Source organism: Esox lucius, chromosome 4 (genome assembly GCF_011004845.1).
Source record: "Esox lucius isolate fEsoLuc1 chromosome 4, fEsoLuc1.pri, whole genome shotgun sequence".
In the NCBI taxonomy this organism is placed as follows: domain Eukaryota; kingdom Metazoa; phylum Chordata; class Actinopteri; order Esociformes; family Esocidae; genus Esox; species Esox lucius.
The window spans coordinates 9,630,367-9,656,086 of record NC_047572.1 but is presented as its reverse complement, the minus strand read 5'-3'; the positions used below and the strand labels follow the sequence as shown (position 1 = coordinate 9,656,086).

The following is a 25,720-nucleotide window of genomic DNA, read 5'->3' as shown; positions in this document are numbered from 1 at the left end:
TTTTTAATGTAAACAAAAATCTTTATCATGCTGCCACCGTGTATCATTAGTATACATTTCTGACACAAAAATATGAAATTTACCAACAATCTGTACAGGATATCGTTCAGTGGTGATGCAAGATAACCATATTCATTTTGATTTAAAACAAGAAAAAAGCAGCCGCCCTAGTCATTAATGTAATCTGAATACGGTAATATTCTTTCAGGGCCAACATGGACATACTCATCTTCCCTTCTTAGATACTGTATTATACTTGGGTACAGAAATGTGTTAAACCTAAGGTTAATTAATAACATCAATAGATCACGCTAGTACAACAGCAACAGACCAAGGCTAGCCATGAATCCAATCTGGTATTGCCCCCTTTCACCGTTGCATCGGGTTAGAGTTGTGTATGCACGTGGAAGAGGCGAGCTGACAGATACTTCATTTAGGTAGAAGAAACATCCACTTCATCACCAGCCACAGTTCATTGCGACTGTGACCGCTGCTGAACTCTCTCCACTGCACTAAAAGTACTGCTGTTTTATTTATGCAGGGAGAGAGCGGAGAGGCAGCTCAGCGGTGGAGCTTGTGTCACACACCCCCACCTCCAATCTCCACTCCTCCCTCCCATAGGTTCCGCCAGGTACCACCGCCATACCGCCATACGTCAAACCACCGCGGCGTGACAACTCGGCTACCCAAATCCGAGGTCGCTGATTGCAATCTTAAAGACCAACTAGAGTTGTCATTGACCTGACCGGATCCGAAATGGATCTGTGAGCAGCCGGCTGCAAACTTCCCACTTCTGCTCCGCCAGGCCGGGGGACTGCGTGACTGTGGGCGGCCCACTGCAGATTTTCTGCTCGCTGAGACACAAGCAGTGCAGGCATTGAATACGACTGTGTCCGCCTATAGGCATTTTTACAATGAATTTGACATGAAAGCATTCTCATTCAAGTAGCCTAGGTTTCTGAGTCAGAATTGTATCAAGCTCTCCGTTGCGCCCCATGATTTCGTTAACGGTGGTGTAGTTCTGTCCTTACAGCTGGTGATTGATATCTCAATACTGTTTGTCTGACTGTAGCTCTTCCCTTCACTCCATCTCTGTCTATCTTAGTCTCCTTACTGCTACCTCCCAGTGTGTACTGGCACCTCCAGTTGCACCTCTAATTTGATCTTCTCACTCCTGTGAGCTGGGCCCACTATACCTTTATCTAATATCACAGCCTACAAAACACTCACACATACACACACACACACACACACACGTACACCCACATGCACGCTAACCTTTGAGATCATTATCTGCCCGGAAATCTGAGTCTACACGTTCTCCACAAGAGAGACTGGAGCCACAGAGAGCAAGCTACCATTCTCCCCTTATGAGCTCAACTAGCTCTTTACACATTTTCCTGTTACCTTTTTACAGAGTGGAAACTGTTCCAATTACTGTATCCGCTATAGGATTCAAATTCCATTGGATCTCTTTGAGATGGGTGGTTTGTGCATTCTGTTTCAATAAGAGCTACTAAGGCGTGTTCACACTTGGTTGTTACTCGGCGTTAATTAGGACCACACCAATTTCTGAGGTAACAGGGTTTTTCACAGTCGCAATATCTGAAGTTCACTCTGAATAATCGGTAAAAACGTAAAGACGTCAAACCTAGCAAAGAAGGTAAGGGTTAACTCCTGTAGGTCTGACCGTTTAAACTACAAACCCGATTCCAAAAAAGTTGTGACACTGTACAATTGTGAATAAAAACAGAATGCAATGAAGTGGAAGTTTCAAATTTCAATATTTTATTCATAATACAATATAGAAGACATATCAAATGTTTAAACGGAGAAAATTTATCACTTTAAGGGAAAAATAAGTTGATTTTAAATTTCATGGCATCAACACATTTCAAAAAAGTTGGGACAAGGCCATGTGGCATCCCCTCTTCTTTTTATAACAGACTGCAAACGTCTGGAGACTGAGGAGACAAGTTGTTCAAGTTTATGAATAGGAATGTTGTCCCATTCTTGTCTAATACAGGCTTCTAGTTGCTCAACTGTCTTAGGTCTTCTTTGTCGCACCTTCCTCTTTATGATGCGCCAAATGTTTTCTATGGGTGAAAGATCTGGACTGCAGGCTGGCCATTTCAGTACCCGGATCCTTCTTCTATGCAGCCATGACATTGTAATTGATGCAGTATGTGGTCTGGCATTGTCATGTCTTCCCTGAAAGAGACGATGTCTGGATGGGAGCTTATGTTGTTCTAGAACTTGAATATAACTGTCAGCATTGATGGTGCCTTTCCAGATGTGTAGGCTGCCCATGTCAAACGCACTCATGCAACCCCATACCATCAGAGATGCAGGCTTCTAAACTGAGCGCTGATAACAACTGGGGTTGTCCTTGTCCTCTTTAGTCCGGATGACATGGCGTCCCAGTTTTCCAAAATGAACTTCAAATCTTGATTCGTCTGACCACAGAACACTTTTCCACTTTTTTCCACTTTTCCAGTCCATTTGAAATTATCCTTGGCCCAGAGAAAACGCCTGCGCTTCTGGATCCTGTTTAGATACGGCTTCTTTTTTGACCTATAGAGTTTTTAGCTGGCACGGCGAATGGCACGGTGGATTGTGTTCACCGACAATGTTTTCTGGAAGTATTCCTGAGCCCATGTTGTGATTTCCATTACAGTATCATTCCTGTATGTGATGCAGTGCTGTCTGAGGGCCCGAAGATCACGGGCATCCAGTATGGTTTTCCGGCCTTGACCCTTACGCACAGAGATTGTTCCAGATTCTCTGAATCTTTGGATGATATTATGCACTGTGGATGATGATAACTTCAAACTCTTTGCAATTTTTTCGGATATTGCTCCACTATTTTTCGGTGCCGCATTGCGGGAATTGGTGATCCTCTGCCCATCTTGACTACTGAGAGACACTGCCACTCTGAGAGGCTCTTTTTATACCCAATCATGTTGCCAATTGACATAATAAGTTGCAAATTGGTCCTCCAGCTGTTCCTTATCTGTACATTTAACTTTTCCGGCCTCTTATTGCTACCTGTCCCAACTTTTCTGGAATGTGTAGCTCTCATGAAATCCAAAATGAGCCAATATTTGGTATGACATTACAAAATGTCTCACTTTCAACATTCGATATGTTATCTATATTCTATTGTGAATTAAATATAAGTTTATGAGATTTGTAAATTATTCCATTCCTTTTTTACTCACAATTTGTACAGTGTCCCAACGTTTTTGGAATCAGGTTTGTAGCAAGCAGCGCCGGTGACTGCCATTTCTCTTGGCAGTGTGTGTATGTATGAGCTGAGAGTTGTGTTGTGTACAATCCCGTTTTCCAGGTCCAGGAGGATCCCTCTGGTGTTCATCAGGTACAGAACTGACCACCTTTGGCAGAGACGTAATGGAGGACTACCGAACTCAGGGCTCAGGAAGAAGAAGGTCTAGAGCCAGAAGACAGTCATCCCACTGATCAAATGAGCACCAGGGATCAATATCTATATTTGGAGTACTGGAAAGGTGAGAGGGCTACATGGGATAACAAGACCACAGCTCTGTCTCCCAGCCAATCGAAAGAAACGAATAAATCCTACACTGACGGGTAGAACTATGCTCTGTTATCTGTGCAACTGTCAAGGGACACCCAGATCACAGGTGTACATGGAGATGCATGAAATGCATGTATACACACAAACTCAGAAACTGGACACACAAATAGACATTCATGGGCACATGCACACACGCACTCTGATAAACAGACACCCAACGTTGCTATACACTCGTTTTCATACAATATGTACACACACACACACACACACATGTACACACACGCACTCTGATAAACAAACATACAGTACAAGATTTTGTTACAGTTGTTTTCATACAATATGAGCACACCCACACACTTTAGCAATGTACACACACACACACACACACTCTACCTTAGCCTTTGCGTACTCTGACGGGCGGCATTGCACAACTGATTACAGATCCTATGAAGTTATCTTTTACGAGACTGAAATAAATCCTCCATTGGGTCATAGACAGGGCACAACACAGTAACTGCATTGCTTTTCTGAAACCACCCAGGGAACCACAAAGCCATGATTCAAAGAAAGATCACACGGTGCTCTCTCGTGGCTCTGTATTGATCAAGACATCAAGGGGTACAAATATCAGCGCTCACGGGTATTGTTAGTTTATATAGACAATTGATAGAGTGTCAAAGACAGTCTCGACAGAGGCGACGAATACGGCGAAGATCAGATAATTAGTGCCGTTTTTATATGTAAAGAATTGGTGGGGCACAAACCATTTCAAAATATAGGATACATACCAGTAAAGCTACATAACTCCCTCTTGCTACTGATGTGTTTATGTACCACATCAACAAACAGCGTGGCTCCACAAAACCACTTTTAACGACAGAGCGGCTTGCTTCTACCAGGTGTTGTAGTACACATACTGCAGAGAGAGAGGTTTTCTTGTGTAATTATTCTCTTTCTCTCTCACACACATGTAAAATTACCGCTGTCACATTTACAAACCTAAATTAGGAATGCAACCAAGCTCAGAACCAATGTGCCTACAGGGCCATACACGCACAGCAATGAGCTCAACACCACTGAAGGCCACAACGACGCGGAAAGACAACTTTTTAGAGATACAGATCCATTCTATGACAACAACCTTAATAGATAAGCATGGACACACTTACACTCATCACCATCTATATCAATCGATCCAGCACAAAAATATGACCAATGCACGGACCAGAACCACAAAGGCAGGATGATAAAATATGCTTTCACTCATCAAGGCTGAGGGCTCACTTGAAGAGAAAGGTGGCACGGCGGTTCATTCTCTGGGCAATTATTTTTATTTCTTTGGGAATTAAGTAATGTAGCTGCTGAATCTACCGGCTTTCGATGGACAACATGGCCAATGCCTTGAGTCGCGGCTGTCCCATGGTATTGCAAGTGAAGGTTTTTACCCTTGTTTTGACAGGCCGTGTGCCTCACTTATAGTGGCCTCAAGCTCAACGCGGTTTTCCCCAACTGCATTGACAGTTCTACTTTTATAGTTCCATCGTACAGCGGGTGGCCTTGGAATGCGTCTCTGTGTTGCCTCAGCAAATGCCGTAACATGTTTTGGAGTGCCAGAAAAAAAGGCGTCAAAAGCAGTTAAATCTGCAAAAAACACCTACAGGATGCTCATCCTTGCTGAAAAAAGTTGCTGCATGGTCAGGTTCAGCTGGTGAGCATAGCAGTGAACAAACTGGGCATGTGGGTATGTCTCTTTCATTAGCGTCTGTACCCCTCGGACGTTTCCACTCATTACAGACGCACCATCATAAATCTGAGTGATCAGCTTTTCTCCCATCTTCAGTGGTTCCAGCACACCCTTGATGCTATTAGAGAGGCCGAGTCCAGTTTTATCATTGACTTCTACAAACTCCAAAAACCTCTCTGTCACTGTATTGTCAGGCAACATGTATCGCAACACAACCACCATTAGTGGAGACATCAATTGTCTCATCTGCCTGTATGGCAACAAATGATGTCTCGTCCACTTGCTTGGCTATCTCCGCCCTGTACACTTCATACATTCAGTCTAACAGTTCATTTTGTACAGTGCTAGATGTCCATTTGATGATGGGCTGAGCGTCATAGTGCCTCTGAAGTCTCGAATCGCCCTCAAAAATGGATCTGACTATTCCAGGATTCAGGGAGTTCGCCGACTCGTCGTGCCCCCGCAGTGCGGTTTCACATTTTCCACATGTTTAAAACATGTTATGATCCGACTTAGGAAGTACCTGTTTTCCTCCACCTGTTTGATACGCTGCTCAATGGGCTGCGACATTTCCCCTTCCAAGTAAGAACAATTTCAGAGGATTGTCCAGATGACTCCCGCTGCTCTCATGTTTTAAATCTCTCAGAAAGATGTTTCAAATCTTTGTAACCTGTCCTCGACCAAGTACCATCTCCACCAAATAGCAGACATGGAAAACAGAAGAGTGCATTTTTTTGTATGCTAACCATTTTCTTCAAAAACCACTCCACGTTAAACCTGCGGTTACTTTTACCAGCAGTTTGAGTGATGACAATATCCCGTGGCTGATGGGCACTAAGTCGCTTTACTTCACGTTTCTCCTCCAAATTAAGGGTTTCAAACCGTTATTCGAGTATGAATTCCACTTTATTCATTTTCTCAAGTTATCTGGCATTTGTGAAGCTAACATGCTAGCAAAGACAATCTACCCTCCTTGCTCTTCATGCCGACTAATGTTGGCGCCAGACAGACAAACAGCCAATCAGGTCTGAAATATGAAATTACGCTGTACTGGGGCTACCAGCTGTCAGCCCCACTTGGCATCAAATTTGTGTGATCTACATTGATCAACATTCTGAGCATATTTTCACACGTACAATGTACATTGCATTGTGAGAGAGGGGCTAGCCCCACATTCACGCTTAGCCTATGGCCTACTACTGCAAACTCGAATCGGCAGAACGCAGTCAGAAGCAGCAGGGCTGTGCCCCACCTGCCCCTAATGACCAGTCGCCCCTGGATTAATTAATATGAATTTGTTTGAAGCAGTTCCAGTTCAACAGTATTGTGGTAAGTATAAGTTAGTCGAGCTACAATTAGGCCAAAACACCTCTCAAGGGCTTTAGGAGTCAGCATGTATCATATTGGCCTGGGCGTTATGGTTAAGACAATATTTATTCGGTGGCCAATGAAAGTCTTGCTTTTACTTACAGTTTTGTCTGAAATCTAGCCCTGACAAATGATCTGCGGTGTTGGCAGTCCTCTCAGTCATTTTCACACATACTGTTTTGGCAGGGCCCTCATTCAAAGTGATACTGCAGAGGCATCAGAGGGACAGTTCTTCCACCAATGTCTCTCCCAAGAGAGGCCCTTATGTACAGATCCTGGATCAGAACGTTTGCCTCTGATTGTTTTATGTTTTAAAGTGACCTTCAACTTTTCTTCCAAAAGTGTTTTTCTCCCTTCTTTCAACTTTTTCATTTTTCATTACTGAGCATGATTACAGTTGGAAATCATAGGTTTTTGTGTTGCACTCTATTTAATATCCACCACAGTTTAGTTTACAGTGCCTTGACTCCTGTATCTACAGAGAAATATCTTTGTAGAAGTATCCAGTATCTAAAAAATGCAGTGTTTTTTCTGTCATCAAGTTCGGGGTAGATGTACTGTGCTTTCATATGATGATTTCTGCAGAAGGCAACACTCTCCAACTCCAATCAAATGTACCACTCTGTATCTTTCTCTCTCTCTCTTTCCTTTTCTCTTTCTCACTCACTCAATCACTCACTCAACTCAACTCAACACACAGCTTCAAGCAATCTTGGCAGCAATTGTTTGGTTCTATTTCTCCAAATTGCTCAGTGAGGATGAAATCGAGAAACGGTGAGGGAGGAGGGGAAAAGAGAGGGACTGAGATAGAACTATAAACAGTATTCTGCATTTGAAGCTGATGATACAAGAGAATCGCTCTGCGGCTGTATCAAAGAAAAAGGGTTGAGATGGGTTCAAACAGGAGGGGAATACCTCTGCAGACAATCTAACCCTCGACACATGGACACATGGGTGTTGTGCATAGTTTATACCGCTTGCTTTGTTAAAAATGAGACACATCTGAAGTACAATTATGACTTGATTTATGTAGCATAGAAATCCTTTTTGTTTTAGGGAAAGTGTTACATTATGACAGTATTTTGTTGATGTTGTATATAGTAGCGGTTAATATTCGAATCGATATTTCCACTGATAGCAATTAAGCTTTCCGAAGCATAATGGAAGTGAATTATCTTATTTGCCTTTCAGATTGATTCTTCTAAAATCAGATCATGACATTTCCTTTCTGTCAACATTACGTTTGGTCGCAACAACATAAAAACAGGTTTAATTGGCCAATTAGTCAAATGATGGTGTTTCTTTCTGTTATTACATTTTCTACATGTATTTGATGAAATAATTGCCCATTTACAGAACGTAATAAAAGTGAAATGAATAAGGCAGGCGTGGATGTTTAGTCTTCTATGAATACAAATGCCAATCAAAGACAACGGTTGTGTTTGTCTTATAATAAATCCTGTAGGGCTTCTGTCATTTCAGTCATTAAAAGCTGCCTTGACTATGGGTGTACGCGTAGCCCATAAGTTTATTAGGCATTGACTATTGATGTGCCATGCCTCTGTGTGGTGGTTTTCCAAACATGGTGGAGCAGCATGGCCTAGTTTGAAGGCCTGCTGGGGAGCACTGATGGAGGAAGATAGTCAGATGGTGTGTAAACAAGACCAGAACCTCTGAAGTGAAATGACAGCTTTTCATCTCCCACAGAATACTCCGATTCACCTGACTGTGTGCTTTATGATTCCATTTCGCCCTGTGATGTATTGATTGAAGTGTCCTCGCCCCTCGATATTCTGTAGCACAGCAAGCAACAAGGGGTAAAAATGTTCTTTCTCCCAACCTCAATCTAGTAATGTATTTACCACATCAGGTAAAACAGCGTAGTTTTGACATTTTGATTGCACTGTTGTTAAAGTTGTTTAAGCATGGGTAAACTCTGATGTAGCAGTTCTCAGAAAGACCACCTTTTGCAAGGAAGAAATTTACGCTTGACTAGTATTGTCCTTAACATCACAAAGCTTTTGCAGTATTAGTTATTAAAAATGTGGCTACATTTTTTCAAAAGCTAATACGCAAATATGACCACATTGGGCTGTAACCATCAGGCTAATTAACATAAACTGTTCAGGGTTACCAAGGAAGGATATGCTACCAGACACTCAAAGTTTACTTGTCTATGTGACCGTGTCACAGTATAAAATAGCATATATAAATGTTCAATACTATTGTAATTGCCCGTGAGAAATCTTTCAAAGAACATTGATCAATAAATTGATGAATTCCTTTCTGGTGAAATTTAGGACAGTCAGTTTTAAACTCTGAAAATGCAAGAATATGAAAAGAGTAGATATCATGCTCAACTGACTGTCAGATCCAGTAACCCTCTTCCTAAAGTATACTGCAGATCTTGGCTTGGACTAAGGGGAGGCGAATGCCTCTGGGCCCTTAGCTTCCCTTTACTGTTGGAAAAGTGATGAATTGTCAACCTTACACTCCACTAGTAGCATGTCTAGGAATGAATTTAAATCACTGTCACAACCCCTGTCCTGAGACCTAAATATGTATATCAGCATCCTAAACTAATTCCTACAGGCTTTTGGTCAGTGACAGAGCCTGGAAACACCAGTGTGACCCATGTTTGATTATAACAGTTAGATGGTCACTTGACAGTACTGGAAAGGGACTGAAGGGGACTAAAGTCAAAGAAATATTCTAATTTGAATATGTGCCTTATAATGTACATTATCAACAATTTGGGCCATTGTTCCAAGAGATATGCAATACATTTGCAATGTTATCTTACAGCATCTGTCTTCAATTCGCCATAATATAACAAGGCTGGCAATGCAACCTGGTGATCTGCATATCATTACAACATGTGCTCTAAGAAATTCAGAGAAATTCAAATGAATAGCGATACCATACAATATACAGTACAACACTAAACTTAATATTTCCATTCTAATTAGAGTCAGAAAGATTAAATGGTATGTAGGTTAATCTTTACATTTACCAAAATTGCAGAAAGTGGAATACTCTTTAAGACAGAAGTACATGTAACACCATAAACTTCCTCCAACCAATTACAAGAAAGAGTTGTAACAACTGCTACCTAATAAGAAAGTAATTATTTTCAATTACAACCCCATTTCCCAAAAAGTTGGGATGCTGCATAAAATGCAAATAAAAACAGAATGCAATGATGTGCAAATCATTTATCCCTATATCTAAATGAAAATATTACAAAGACAACATCAAATGTTGAAACTGAGAAATTGTATTGTTTTTGCAAAAATGCATGCCCTTATTGAATTTGATGCCAGCAACAAGTTTAACATTTTTGGGAAAGGGCATGTTAAGCACTCTGTAGCATCACCTCTTCTTTCAACAATACACTGTTAGCATTTTGGAACTGAGGAGACCAATTGCTGTAATTTTAAATGTGCAAAATGTTTTCGATGTGTGACAGGTCTGGAATACTAGCAGTATTGGCACTCAGTTTAGCACTCAGACTATTTTACTATGGAGCCATGCTGTTGTAATATGTGCAGAATGTGGTTTGGTATTATCTTGCAGAAAAAACAAAGGCCTGCCCTGAAAAAGACATTGTCTGAAAAAGACATTGTATGTTGGTCCAAAACCTGTTTATATTGTTCAGCATTAATGGTGCCTTCATAGATGTGCAAGTCACCCATGCCATGTGAGCTCTTGCACCCCCATACCATAACGGATACTGGCTTTTGAACTGAGCGCCGATAACAAGCCGGATGGTCCCTCTCCTCTTTAGCCCGGAGGACATGGTGTCCATGATTCCCAAAAGGAATCTCATATTTTGATTCATCAGACCACAGGACAGCTTTCAACTTCACCTCAGTCCATCTAAAATGACTTCAGGCCCTGTGTGGCAGCGTTTCTGGATCCTGATTATATCTGATTCCTTCTTTTCATGGTAGAGTTTTAACTTTAAGTTTAAGTGTTCCTGAGCCCATGCAGTGATTTCCACTACAGAAGTGTGTCTGTTTTTATTGCAGTGCCGTCTGAGGGCCCGAAGATCACGACCATCTTATATTGGTTTTCGGCCTTGTCCCTTGCATACAGAGATTTATCAGGACTCTCTGAAACTTTTAATAACATTATGTACCGTAAATGATTGGCTCCCCAAACCCTTTGCAATTTTACCTAGTAAAACGTTATTGCTAAATTGTTGAACTATTTGCCTGCACAGTCTTCTGAAAGATTCATCCTCTCTGGGATGCTCTTTTTATACCCAATCATGTTACTGACCTGTTGCCAATTAACCTAATCAGTTGTGAGATGTTCCAGTTTTTTGATTTTTGCATTACACAACTTTTCCAGTCTTTTGTTGCCCCTTCATTTTTAAAATGCGTTGCTGGCATGAAATTGAAAGTTGGCATATATAAAAAACAAAAAAAATGAAAATGAATATGACGTATTTTCATGACAGAGGCATTGATCCTGGTGCATGCAGACTTGTTCAAGGAAGTTTAATTTTGTGACTAAGGTATACATGCACATTCAGTCGGACAAGTTCTGAGAGCTGAGAGAGAATGGCAAGATCGAGCTCAATCTATAAGTGGGCAGGAAATCTTGATGATACTTTCCTAGGTCAACCTGCACACAGAAATGTTGGTTAGAACCGGTATAGAATTGCTCCACGGTCACCTTGTCTGGGTACTTTATATTTAAGTGGTGCAATTCCCAACCCACTAAAAGTCTACAGTCTGGTCTGGTGTTCCGTCCAATATGCACTGCATAAATTCCATCATACTTCCTTCTGAGAATTTTCTTATACAAACATCCTAAATGCTGAGGATCAAGAACTGTACATCACACAAAAGTGATTCAAAACCTGATTAAACTGCAGATAAACCATTGGTGCTATGTTCACTGTTGCTTAAACTGATGCCTCAGTGGTATAAGTCATGAAAAACCTTCATTCTGAGTCCATCTGAAGTAATCTGAAACTGTGATTTTTGACTGATTTCTGTAAAGGCTTCTAAGCAGTGGGAAGCCTTTCTCTAAAGTGCAGTGTTCAAACTGAAATATACTGCTTTAACACTATAATTATGTCCCCCAATATTTATTTATCAAGTGAGTATGGATCTGTATTTTTCACAGATCTTTCTGTTCGAGACCAAAGCTCTGTGAACGTGTACATTATATACGTAGCTACGGCTCATTCTTCTCGGGCTGCTGCTTCTGAGGTCATGTTTAACACAAGCATTTAGAGTAATTAAGCAAGCTTTAAAGGACATTTCATCCATTTACATCATCCTTGAAAGTAATACATCTAAAATAAAGAAATCAATCCCAAATAAAAAAACAATCCCATTTAAAAGCCCACTCTTAAGACAAAGGTCAATAAATATGCATCAATATTTTGCAACAGCACATAACCCAACAAGAAGGTGAGTTTTGCTATGTGGTATAAAGGACAGTGTAAAGCATTGAGAGAAAAGAATAGGAAGGAGACTAAGCACTAGTGGGAGAGAGAGAGAGAATCTTGTCGTATTTTGCTACTCTGGTTTTCAGGGGCACTAGTCTGTCCACTTGACACACTTTGGTTTGTATGTTTGTTCATCTGTTGGATGAGTACCTTCACAACTAAGTTGCTATATTTATCATCAAAGGTGATAAATATTGTTAATCTAAATACAAACTTTTTAATTGTATTTTTTCAAAACCAAAAAAGTTGCATACAGAAATGCAGGGCCTAAAATGTGCCTTTCAGTGTCTTCACAGGTAAAGTTTGGATGCCACGAGGTCCTGTGAGATCTAATCTGAACTATAAGTATGCAGTTCATTTCAGGAATCTAAGGAGCTTTCTATCTACTAGGGTATGATTTCCAAGCTGTCGGCTGTCTACCGTCCTCAGACCAACCTGACCACGAGTGTGAAATGTACCTTGAAAGGGATGATTGCTTGGATCAACACCCAAGGTGGATCAGTATGTCCAGATTTCCCCTTTGTGTGTTGATCCCCCATGAATGAACCAATGATCCCTGCCAGGTTTAGCCTCTTGGTTAGGTTGGTTTGAGGAAGGTATTCTGTGGCGACGATCAGACGTCTTTGGTGTAGGAATCTACACACTTTAACACGTTCAATAGATACCTTTTGAAACGAACAGGCTGTATATTTAGGCAATCCATTTAGGCACCTTATCAAACACAAGCAAGACACAGACAAGCTTCTAAATGGTGGATTATGTTTTTTTAACATCTCTGTTAACATTGGCTAAGAATGCAAATGTGTCTCTGGATTCAATATGCTTCATGGAGAGGAACAAAAAGCATGAAAACATACAGGCCACACTTAAAATACATAAGTGTGATGGGGAGTAACAAAATGCATGGAAATACACAGGCCACACTATTAAATACACATAGAAAACATTAAAAAGCACACAAAATGAATATCATAGTAAAGCTATACATTAATATCTGAGAAACAAACTCTTATAAAAAAGAAAAACACACTAAATATCTGTAAACCATTAAACAGTTTCCAGTCAATGATACTTTTTGCTCACTCTCCACTTTCTATGGCAAACTGCACTCTAGAAACTCTAAACCTGTGAGCGTAATCGAGGTAGATGGCCAGAGAGTGTATTAAGTCCAGCATATATGGATTCTGGGGAAGACTTTGCTGTTGAGTGAGCAGCATGATAAGAAACAGAACGGCATCGGATGTGCTGTGGAAGATACATATCGCAACACTGAAGGTCTCAAGTTTGGATGGAGTAGCTGACTTGAAGCAGCACCTTAATCAATAATAAGATTTCTTTCAATTCAGAAATAAAATAAATTAAAAAAGAAAGGGCAGAGAGGGCAATTCGTCAATTGCCTTTATTTCTCTTTCCTGAAAACCAGTCCAAGCTGGGCATTTCAAGAGATCATTTGTGAGGGGAGCAACAGAAGGCCTGAAGGACCAAGAGTTCCTCCATGTTTCAAAGAGCACTAGAGACAGGACAAAAGGTGGTCCTTTGAAGAAAACCGAGGAGGTTGTCCAGACCGACGGAACACACTCTTCACCCTGCTCTCTTTAACTTAGCTGTGTTATATTTCTGCATCTGTCTTAGCCGACTGATGCCGCTCCACAGGTTACATGAGCTCCGCGTCTTTGCATTATCCTCAGTCACCCATTTCTCCTGCATCCTTGGTAACTGTAAATATGCTGGACTTGAAAATGACTCATAGAAACAAGGAACCAAGAAAACTTCATTTGGCTTGTTTATCTACCCACCTGTCCCACCTTGCTCATTTCTTGGTACAGTTGTCCCCCAAAGCGTTAGCACAATATGTGTGCATAGAATTTTGTCTTAATTTAGGCAGATTAATTCATACTTGTTTTCTAAAGATTATGCTAATTCATGTTACCGTGCCTTTTTCTTCTTTCCCATAATCAACTGTTCCATAAAGAAGTCAGCCAAAGTTAGTAAAGCACCATTTTAATCACAATTCATACTTTTACATACATTGTTTATAATGTTATTAAAAACAGTGTTATAAATAATAGATAAGGTTCTATGTGACAGGGCTTTCCAAACCTGTGGTGATCTAAGGAACTACTTAAGGGTTCTGCAGACAGATACTTTTTTTTTAATTCAACAATAAATCAAACTGATATCAGTCAAGTGAGCCACTGAAATATTGAAGAGGTTGTAATAAAACAAAATGTTATGTTATTTATCAAAGACTTATATTCCTGACCCTCGGCAACAGAAACTTAGGATGTATTCCAAGATATTGGTATTACTTTTCAACTTACACAGTATATATAGGACACACGACCGCACCCCACAAATCACCATCACACCAACAGCTGAAACCTTACAGAAGATTCCAGAAGCTACCAGCAAGCTCCTCCCTTACACGCCAGCCTCCTATTGGGACATTGTCTGAGGAGGAATTTCAGGACTCCAAGGGAGCATCTCGTGGTTGCAGGCCAAACCCAAGGTTGGTCTTTCGATTTCTAGCTCACCTCCTCACACTTTGCTTTTTGTTAAGAAAATGCCCACCAGGGCCCTGAAAACACATTCTGTGTCCATTCCATAAGTCTCTCCTGTTACATTATATTACATTCATTAACCGTAATTTAAGCTTTGAAATGGCACAGCATTTTCTTTGCTTCATGGCAAAATGTGCAGAGTTGCAAGAAGATAGTTTGAAAACCAGTGCTATTTCTTCAGATGCAATTAGATAAAATTATCATTCTGGGGTGAGAGAGTGGTTCATTCAGCCATGTACTTTTAAGAAACCTGGGGTGCCAGTATAAATGATTATACTACTAAAGATGACTAAAATCACAAATGTACAGAGTGCATTGTCCAATGGCACTGCTTCAAGTCCTTAGTCACCATGGAAAGAAAAACTAAAATGTTCTAACCTATACATATTAAATTAGCCTACAAAACATAGACCCTAGACTATGCCTTTTGAAAATACATTCAAACATTAGCAGTGGGAGGGGTATTACAACCCATTGTTGTATATTTTATTTCTCAGTGTTCTTTGTTTTGCCTGTTTTTGTAAAGCGTCTTTGGGTCATTGAAAAGCGCTATATAAATCCCATGTATTATTATTATTATTATTATTATTTAATTTCTGATATTCATAAAAAGGAATCAGAGACATGATCACATTGATCCAACCAGAACGGCTTGAGTTGAGAGAGAAATGTGACGTGAGGGAGAGCAGTAGAATCAACTAAGACCCTATGCATAATACATTAAGAACATTATTTGCACATGCGCAGAAGCTTCCGGATCTTTAGAAGAGAGACGCACAATCACTAAAGGTCTGAGAAAGGTCAGAGTCCACTGCCACAGCTTATTTCATATTTAAGACCAGGAACAAAAACAAACATTTTACTTTTTCTGTGAGGTTTTGATTCACATACTTGCTTGACCACAAGGGCAGATGTTCTTGAAGCAGAATTTCAGTAAAACTGTCAGAAAGCACTACGTGTCCGGTATGAATTACATTTGCATAAGTTTACAGATGCTCTTATCCAGAACAACTCACAGTAGCGCATGCATGCATTTTTGTCTTGGCACCCTGTCAATCAAACCCAGAACCCTGTCACTGTAAACCATATTCTCTACCAAACAAGTTACACTAGACTCTAAAGCGTCCCAGGCAAGAGAGTACTAAAGCTTCTCTATCATTTCTCTTACACTAGTTACCAAACCGTTCCCGGGTCATAAATTTGATTTACACATGAGCCTCATAATCTGCGAAGATTGAGACGGAATGTTTAATCTTGGGGTGTTAGGACGATCCGGTACTGAAGTGTTAACCACTACTGAACACTCCAGCACAACCACAAAAAAAAATAAAGACCATTTAAAAAAAAAAGGGACCTTGAGCCATCCAGGTATACACATTTCATCAGAACTGGCTTGTGGATAGACCCCGGAGGTCGATTTGGAATCAGCGCCCTTGAAAACGTAATGATCCAAAAGGCAGTATTTAATGAGAAGCTTTTCTTTGGTGGCTATGCAAGCGTACATGGAGGCCACACCCAGGGTCTCATGGGAAATGTTGCCGCATCAGTGCCAAGCTTAGTCATTAAAACAAGCCAGAACGCGCAGAGCTTCTCAGGTCTCACTGTACATACAGTGTAGGCTGGGTAATCCCACTAGGATCGAAAGCCAACGAGACCTCATTAAGGTAGGTGGTCTCAGGGGAGAAGCAGCCACCATGGTTTCATGAACATGTTTTTCAGATGTACAGAAGGCCAACAGGGAACAATCAACAGGGAAGGGATTTGTTGTGAGGACCACCGCTAAGTCCACTGGGATACTGTAAGTTGTGGTTGACATATCTATTTATAAGAGTTTATTTTATATTCTCTGTTAATAAATGAACATGCTTGCTGTTTTGGAGAGCTCATGTGGTTCACTGTAGGTAGTGGAGCTTTGTTATTGCATTCATTGATCACGGACCTTTGAATTGCTACATAAAAGATATGTGTTTAAGAGTTTAATGGGTAGGGCTTTTTGTAATTTCAGATAAACATTGTGTTGAGAGATATTAGTAAAGACAGTTCATGTCCAGTCAATATCAACACTAACCCAGCAATAGGTAAAGTTTTTTTCTTGGCCATAACAACATCATATGTTTTTAAAGTGAGCAAATATAATCAAATATAATTGGTTTTCTCTTCATACTTAAAGTCGACAGGCAATTGTATTTCCTGTTTTATTTCCTGAATGTAACTAAATGCAGAGATTAGGAACTTACTTATTTCCCTTGAGGGAAACATATGAAGAGGAACAGCTCAATAACTCTGTAGCACTTACAGTGAGAAAATATTCACTTACAGTAAGAAATCTATCACTTACAGTGAGAAATCTTTCACTTACAGTGAGAAAACATTCACTTATAGTGAGAATATATTCATTTACAGTGACAAAAGTCACTTACAGTGAGAAAACCGTCACAGTGAGAAAACATTCCCTTTAAGGCAAGGCTGATGATGTTTCAGGTTCCCCCTACGCAAATACAACCTGCAAAGGTGAACGAATGGTTCTGGATGATTTTCAAGATTTCTGCTAAAAATGCGTTCAGATCAAATCTCTATTAAGCTAAATGATCCAACATTGCATTTATTGGATGGAGAATGGATGTATTTAAGCATCTAAAAACATTATATGCGTTTGCATTTTGTTATGACAGCGTATTCTTTTTTGGCGAATACTGACATGTGCTATTTTGGAGTCACTTTTAATGTAAGTAAAAATATAATATGTTTCTGAACACACCTACATTCAAGATGATGCCATCAGACAGTGCATAATGATGAAAAGGTTATCGATGCATTAATATCCCCCGTAAGAGGGAGATGTTGGAGTTGTTTTTGTAGCCTTTGTTACTTTCTCACTCATTATTAATCATGATTCATTCATTTCTTTATTTAATCATGGCATTATCAGGATTTAATTAGAAGTGCTAAAAATCTAATCTACTTACCTAAAAAGAGAATTACTCCAGTCATCATTCACCATTCAGAAAATATTGGGCAAAACAAAACCAATGCTAAATAGTTTGCATAGTCACATCCTTGATGTATTCATTGCATACAAGGAATATGAGACCAGATATTATGTAATCAATTTACAGGGATAGTTCACCCAAATTATGAAACTCCTATGCAATCTATAAATATGGCATGACAGCAATCCAGGCTTTTGTTTCAGCTTCCTTAAGCGTGCATTATGGGTAATCTCATTCCATTCATTAGACCAATATTGTTAAAATCATCTGAAAATGTTACCATTTCTAAACAGTGTCAGCCACTGACAGTGTAACAAAACCAAAACATGGATTGCCAGTCATGCCTTGGAATCAAATAGCTTACAGGAAGGAAGCCACAGTGTCATTCAGTAATTCGATAATAATTAATATAGCTGCTAAATCTAGGGCTTCACACACAGTGTTTTAACCACCCTTTCAACTGATTTTCTCCCTTACTGAATTTGCCTCATGTATCTACATCGCCGTCTTGTCACAATGTCGTATTCAGGTGAAGACTGCAGCATGGGTCCAACTGAGGCGTTGGCAACAAGCCGTGAGCAGAGCCATTACGCTTTATTTCCACCAGGAAGTGACGTGGGTCAGCGCATGAGGTCCCGCTCAATCACCTGATGACCTCAGGCAGCTTTCACAGGAACCTGAGCCGACTGAAGGAGTCGCCAAATGCTTTCTACATGGCATCCCGGCCACTTGTAAGTCAGCGTCACGGTCACCAAAGGAGGGTGGTCGCTGCCGTGATAGAACTCCTCAGACCACAACCTCACCTCCGAGGTCCAGGCTCTCATTTACATTTTTCACCAGGTTCAAGTTGATTGTTGGGGGAGTAGATGAAGATCACACAGAATCTGGCAAATTTATTCAGAAACACAGAAAAGCTATGCAACTAGTGCTATTTTGGTTTTAATGAAGGGGTGCATTGTCGTTGCACAGAAAACTTTTTTTTCTTCTACATTTGCAAGTTTGAATGACACCAGCCCTTAGTCAAATATCAAGATGTACCAAATACACCTTAAAGTAGGATAATCAAACATATTTTACCTTAGGGTTTTTACGGGGAACCTGAAATCTGTCTCTGGGCACATTGAAATCAGGTAAATCTCAACTCTGAAAAAAGATCAGTGAGGGCACACATCGAAGCAATAACACAGAATCTACTGCATGATTGAACTGTAGCTGCATATGAGTGACGTCAATGTTTTTCACATGAAAACAACGGCATACAATTTAAAAATGTCATCCCACTGTTAAATGCAAGTGACTGAAACACACTTGGTTGGTGTGCCAAGGCTTCATTGTTCATTGTCTACGCTTGTGTCAATCGCCTGCAGCCTAGATTGCCCCGGCTTCCATCCACGCAACTTCCCCCTCGGATTGGACAAGCTTTTGTGCACCACTTAATTTTCAATCAGATCCAATCCCGACTCGGTTACCAAGCGGCGGGGGAGATGGGAGGAGGGTGGCGGGTGACGGTGGATTAGACGGGGGTCATACGTTATCCAGAAGCCTAATGAGAACCTTCAGTCAACGCAGAGGCTGTCATCTTTTATCCTGTCCTTCCGCGGAGATAAGAGTTAGAGAGCGCTGTGCAGATAGAGCCTGTCTATATCCACATGTACTCATTAAACTAAGGCCAACTCAAAAGAGCCTGGCAGGTTTTTCTGTTCTTCTTATGGCTGTCATTTGAAAACAATCATTGCTGCTAGACATGCCTAAGCCCAAGGCCCGGGTACTAATTGTCCGTCTATCAACTTCATCTGGCATTTTCAACTTCACTAAAGTCTGGTTGAGAAGACTGGAAAAAGCCTGGATGTCTATTGCCTGTCTGACTGTAGCATCGGCATGACATTAGTGTGATTAAACACTATATGTGTGTCAGCCATTGTCTATATCCATGTGTGTCAGCCATTAATAGCTTGATTCAACTAGATAGGAAGGACATTGAGTTGGTTTATTTTATTACCAATGGCGTTAAGGTGATAGGGGTAAACTACATGCTCTAAATTTGGAAAATCCATAGTTATGATGTACCATATTTTTTGTCTGCATTAATATACTTCTTTTTCTGTTGAGTGATTTAGAAATTATTCAAAATTAGTATAGAAGTACTTACGCAAATGCATTTGAAGTAAATTAAAATCAGGATCACCATGGGACTTAAATAAGTGAATGACATGTTTTATTATATGCCATTTAGGCTTATTATAATTCACCACTAATAACCCATTCATAATACAGTATAATTACAGCTCCATTGTAGCTTTAAGCTCCAGCACACATTTGCCTCAATTATCTAATACGCAACATTTACACTGTTTTTTTTTAACCGTTGCAATGAACGAATCCTCTGCAGCGATTTGCCACCAAGACCTTTGCGGGAACTAATGTGAAAGAAAAACAAATGTTGTAAACATTAGTCTAGCTTTGCCCTATCAGGAAAAGAATAACGGCACAGCAGGAAGTGGCAAAAAATAAGGGGGAAAAAATTAAGCTTTAAAGGAGCTATGAATATTTTAAATAAGAAAAGGCTCTAATTGGACCAACAGGTCTACGAGTCCCGTCTGCTGCTCTTATCTAATAAATTGATTTCAATCAGTCACAGTAAAAAAATAAAAGAATGTGTACAGTGACAGAGAAGAAAGAAAGAAAGTGAAGAGAAGAAAAAACAATGTCAGAGAGGTGTTTTTAAATGTTATTTTTTTTTTTAAGTCAAATATCACAATCCCACATGGACTCCCATTGATTGAGGCTTGATTTGCAGATGGCAGGGGAGGAGGGTTGACCCAACAGGACCTTTGACAAGCTGATTAGAGTATCCGAAAATGAAGGACAGCTCATTGATCCAAATGTCTTTGTCTGATTGGGATAAAAAGACCTGTCTGATTGTTAGCCTTTGCATATGCATGCTGAAACAGCCCTGACTGAATGGCCTCTTAGCCCTGGAAGTGGTGAAGCTGTCATTATGCATTTCTATTACTTTGGTTAGCTTCTTCTGAAAATAGATATAAATATCATATATTCAGTTATGTTATTACGTCAATTCAACATACCTTTTAAATTGACTTTATTAAAGTATTCCTGTGTAGTTAATCTGTGTTTGACTACAAAAGTGACAGGAAATATGCGACACGAAATCAATCTGGAAATTCAATCAAAAACTCAAATAAATAAATGTTTTCATCATTAATAATCCTACAAAATACATAACACGTTCCAATCATCCAGTGAGCACTTGTTTTCTCCTCCTGGTGGATTTTTAACAAATGACTGGTATAAAGAAATATGGTGGAAACTCTTAACTAGACCATGGCTCCACCAAACCAACGCTTTTAGATTTGTGGGAAGTAGTAAACACTTCAGATAAAAATGTGAATATTATTGAGACCGAGCGCGATCATACACCTACAGAGCTTTAAAAAGGAATCTTCCAACCAAGATGGGAAGTAATTGGAATCTTTTGTACAATCAATGTTCCAGAGCACTTCTAATTCTCTAGTGAAATCTGAGCGGTGGTGTGTACAGTACAACCATCTGCTCACGGTAAAAACAAGCAATGCTTTCTATCGACAGAGAAATAAAGAGTTAGCTGTGAACAAAAAAGTAGCTGCAGTATGTTACATCACATTCACAAAGTGAGAGTGGGCTCCTTGACTGTAAAAAACCCTTGACACAAGATCTTGTTTGATGACTTCTAAGAACAAACAAACGTTCCGCGCAAGCTGTGCATTTCTGAAATCTGTGCTGAGGCGGGATCTCTGGAGGCCTTTTCGAAGCCATGGCCTAGTGAATACAGAAGATTAAAACTCATCTCCTTCTCCTGCATAAAGGGCCACACATAAACCATAGAAGATGTCCAAACAATATTGCTTAGTCCCTATAACATGTTCGCCCGAACATTCCGTGACATCGATTTGATGAAGTTAGGAGTTTTACCTTTGTAGAAGCATTCCTCACTGTGCATGACGGTTATCCTCTGTCCATCCAGGCAGGAGGCCCGGTGAAGCTCACAGTGGTTCTGGTACAGCTTGCCATCCGAACCACACACTGGTTTGTAATGGGGTTTACAGCGGTCCAAGCAGTTGCACTCCCCTTGACCGGTCACGTGGTCGACCACACAGTGACGCCCCAGGCCACAGTACTTGTGCTCACAGGGACTCTGGAAGCCATTGTTATGGCCCGGAAACCCTACGAGGAAAAGAGAAAAAAGGAAAATGTCAACATAAAAAGATTACAGTGTTACAAAAAGATTATAGAGTAATATTTAGAGAGTGAAAGGCTTTCGAGTTCGGCTTAAAGGAGCTTGGGGTTATAAAAAATTTGTACAAGCCATACCATTGGAAACAAAAAGAGTAATGCAGTAAAACATGAGGCAAAACACTTTTCAAAACTGTTTCAAAATGGACTACATTCCACACAGAGTGAATTATCATGTATTTGAAATTGCATCTTCCACTGACAGTTAATATTATTGAGCAGTGACCTCTGAACACATGAAATGTACAGTACTGGCACCTGTAATGACAGGTTGCTTTCTCTTGTATGCTGTATTGAACAGTTACATTTCCTATTGGTATCTGTCACAAGTGGAAAAGGAACATGGCTTCCAATGCTGGATGAACAAACGCAGTGTGACTAATGAGGTCCATGAAAAAGACTCACAATGCTGACTCTAGTCAGAGAGCTTTTGAACTACTTGTAAGCCCTACACTATTTTGAATTTATATCATGTCTTTGACAATCCACTGCTGTAACGAGCTATATTATTACAACAAGACAAACAAGGTGCTCTGTAACCATCTTTTAGTCCGGGCTTTACGATTGACTACTAAATGTTTAGTGGTGCGTCGTGATTGTACAATTCCACAGATGCCTTCTTCACAATTACCAAGTCATCTGTGCTGCGAGTTGCACACGGCATTCTAATAAATGATCCTACTACAGAGGAAAATCAAAAACACTCCACGCTCATTGGTCGATGAGGCGAACCATTGCCAGGGAACCTGAATACCCAGACAGGAGGCCCGGTGGAGCTCACGGTGGTAACAAACAAACGACTTGTAAATAGCCTTCGTCCCGGTATTAGGGACTTTCCCTGGGTGTTTTATCCCTTCTCTGTCAGGGAGGGTTTAAACAATACAAGTGTACATTGCGCCCTGATTTAATACAATCAATGGCTGTGGTCCGCTGTGGCTTATTAATCCCCTCCGGCACTGTGGCATAATGATTATTCAATGGGACTTTGTGTTGCACATCGAGGTGCACAAACGCCACCAACGGGGTCAGAGAAGGGCAGAGGGAGTCGATAATTGGTATGCGCGGCCAGTGTCGGCGTGATCCGGTGACATCAAAGACAAATGACTAATTCCTGCGCAACGATTCGTTTATTGATGACTCGCCTTCGGAATGAGAGGAGTGCAGAGGCCAGCAGACGGAAGCAGCGTCCTGTTCGGAACACTAGTTAGAAATACCGGATTTCTAATTGTGGCCGGCTTTGGAACTTTCACTCCAGTAATTGCCATTAATTATTAATAACTGTATTGTATTGCAATGAGCAGGATGGTGAGAACGACAGACAAACGGCTGTAGGCTACATACCACAAACTCATGAATAGTTTATGAACAAATGTCACCATTCACATCTGCATTTCGGAATTGTCTTCATCTGAATGGAATGACAAAAGTGGAAAATACTGTCAGGAAAATAAGAAGCTGAACCTTGGGGCAAAACTAAATGCTTGCTGGGCTAGATTTACAACGGGTGGAAGATTTATTCAGCTCAATCTGAAAGTCTTAACATTCGTACGCTGACCCGAGTGTACAAGATTTGAAGGGCAACAACTCGCTTTGCATTCTTAAAGAGATGCATATCATGTTATCTCTAAAGAGTTACATGGACTTGGCAGACATGACCAGAATGGCACTGCAGGAGTTCAAAGATGAGAGTGTTTATGATGGAGATCATAGTGGGCCTACTGTCCCTGTTCAGCAGTCTTCTCATCGTGATCTGTGAAACGAATAATATATATCCACATCTAGAGCCTTGTGGTTAACGGAAACATTTTCCTCTTTTGGTATGCGCCGACTGTCTTTGTAATGCATTTCGGAATGTGAAGCCTTCAAAGCCATCATAAAGCTGAATCTAAGTCGCTCCCATTCACTTCCATCAGCCTAGATTTCCAAGTATATCCCATTCACTGACTCAAATTGTTTTGCCATGAACCCAGGACACAGCCCTTCTGACGTTTTCCATAATACCGGCTCTAGATCCTTGGGGAATGTCGGAAGTATAGTAAACAACAGTTTGGAAGCTCTCTGCTTTTCTCTTCCTAGAGCGGTGATTTAAGTTGCCCCGGAAGACGCTTGTGAAAGAACAAGAGGATGGGAATCTGAATAAACAGCACACTAAACATTGGGAAACACAGCACTTGGCGCTCACACCTGTTTGGATTAGTTTCCTGAAAGTCGTACCAGTAACGTAGCCTTGACAAAAAAAAAAAAAGGCAAGATTGTAAAGGGTGTCTGCACTTGAGAAAAAAGCATTTGCATAAATTTTCAAAGCAGACAAATTATTTTTAGCATACCTGTTGTCATGGAAATACATTATTAATAATATATTCATGGTCACAGGCCCTGTGTCATGCTGCTGCCTCTCAATCTCTAACAACTGTAATTCATTCCTCCACATTGGCTAAATTAAAACCTGATAGTCTGGATTGTTTAAGGCGCGAAGATGCCTGATTAGTTCTTGCCAGAGTGTGGTACCATTAATCACTGGTGGCATTTTACGTTTATTTTTTACTGAGTAAGACTATAAAAATGTATAATACTAATACCTGCTCAAGAAAAAAAATACATCTGCAAAGAAATGACAACGAGATTTTGTGTCCTATATTCGTAACACTGCATTGCAGAGCTTATGACTACAGGGCAGGCTATATGGTAAAAAGGGGACTCAAGTGCCGGCACATCTTTGGGATGAATATTACTGCCAAGTTATTTCACAGGGGCAATTTAGTTGAAGGGTGTTGTTTTGAGTTTGTATTTGTTTTTCTTGAAGAATGTTCATCCCTCTTTTCTTCCCCAATTTGTTATATAAAATTGTACCTACTGTAGGTCTCAGCGTACCTCTGAACAGACTCGAGAGAGATGAATTTCAGCAAGTCATACTCCTATAGGCATCCACATCAAGCCATTCTGTTTTTTTCTCCCACACTGCTCTTCCAACGGGGAAGTCAAATGGTTCAATGCGTGGGAGGGCACGTTGGCTAACCTGACAACCTCAGTTAGCCTTGCAGGCACCCAAGCCTGACAGAGGGAGTCGCTAGAGGACGATGAGACAGGCAAATCTATCATAAAAAGTTCCCACCCTGTCTCGAGGCAATGCCAGTCAATTTGCATTTCCCTTACGGCTTCCATGACACTTGCCAGCTAGCGAAACAGTAAAGGCTTGGGCCTAGGTAGTGGTGGTCAGCTTGGTGCTACAAAAGTGCCCAGTAAAATCCTGTAGATTTGAACTTTGCTTGCAAATTTCTGGAAAACTGAATGTTTTCCTCTGTGAAATTCTAGAGTGTTGTCCAAAATTGGAAACAACTATTATTAACTAACATGTTTATTCATGTACAATATCCAGCTTTAAGGTACAAATATTTTACCCTATTTTTAAATATACGTTGACTGACAGCACATTCTCATTTACATCACCATTCCGGCAGCAAATACGGTTAACCCCTCCCCAGGGATGTATATTTTCACTTTGTCAGCTCTAGCAACCTTTTAGTTTCTGGTCAGATGCCCTAACCACTAGCTTACATGCCACCCCCTTAAAACATAACTAATGGTGGTAAGGAAGATAGAGACATTGTATATATATATATATATATATATATATATATATATATATATACTGCAATAGACACTAAATAAATACATTTGTGTTGAGCGGGGGTTGAGTGTGGGTTTACCTTCAATACTAAACAGTTGTTTTAATTTGCAGACATA

At 40.4% G+C, this 25,720-nt stretch overlaps 1 protein-coding gene across 7 annotated transcripts in view; it reads right to left on the bottom strand.

The window, feature by feature from the left end:
• fstl5 (follistatin-like 5) overlaps positions 1-25,720 on the bottom strand; it is a 179,587-nt gene that overhangs the window by 105,042 nt on the left and 48,825 nt on the right. For all 7 annotated transcript variants that reach the window (XM_034291899.1, XM_034291900.1, XM_013132285.3 and 4 more), the window contains one exon: positions 21,656-21,907. In XM_034291899.1, the coding sequence (XP_034147790.1) occupies positions 21,656-21,907 (252 nt within the window). The remainder of the gene's footprint in view (positions 1-21,655; positions 21,908-25,720) is intronic.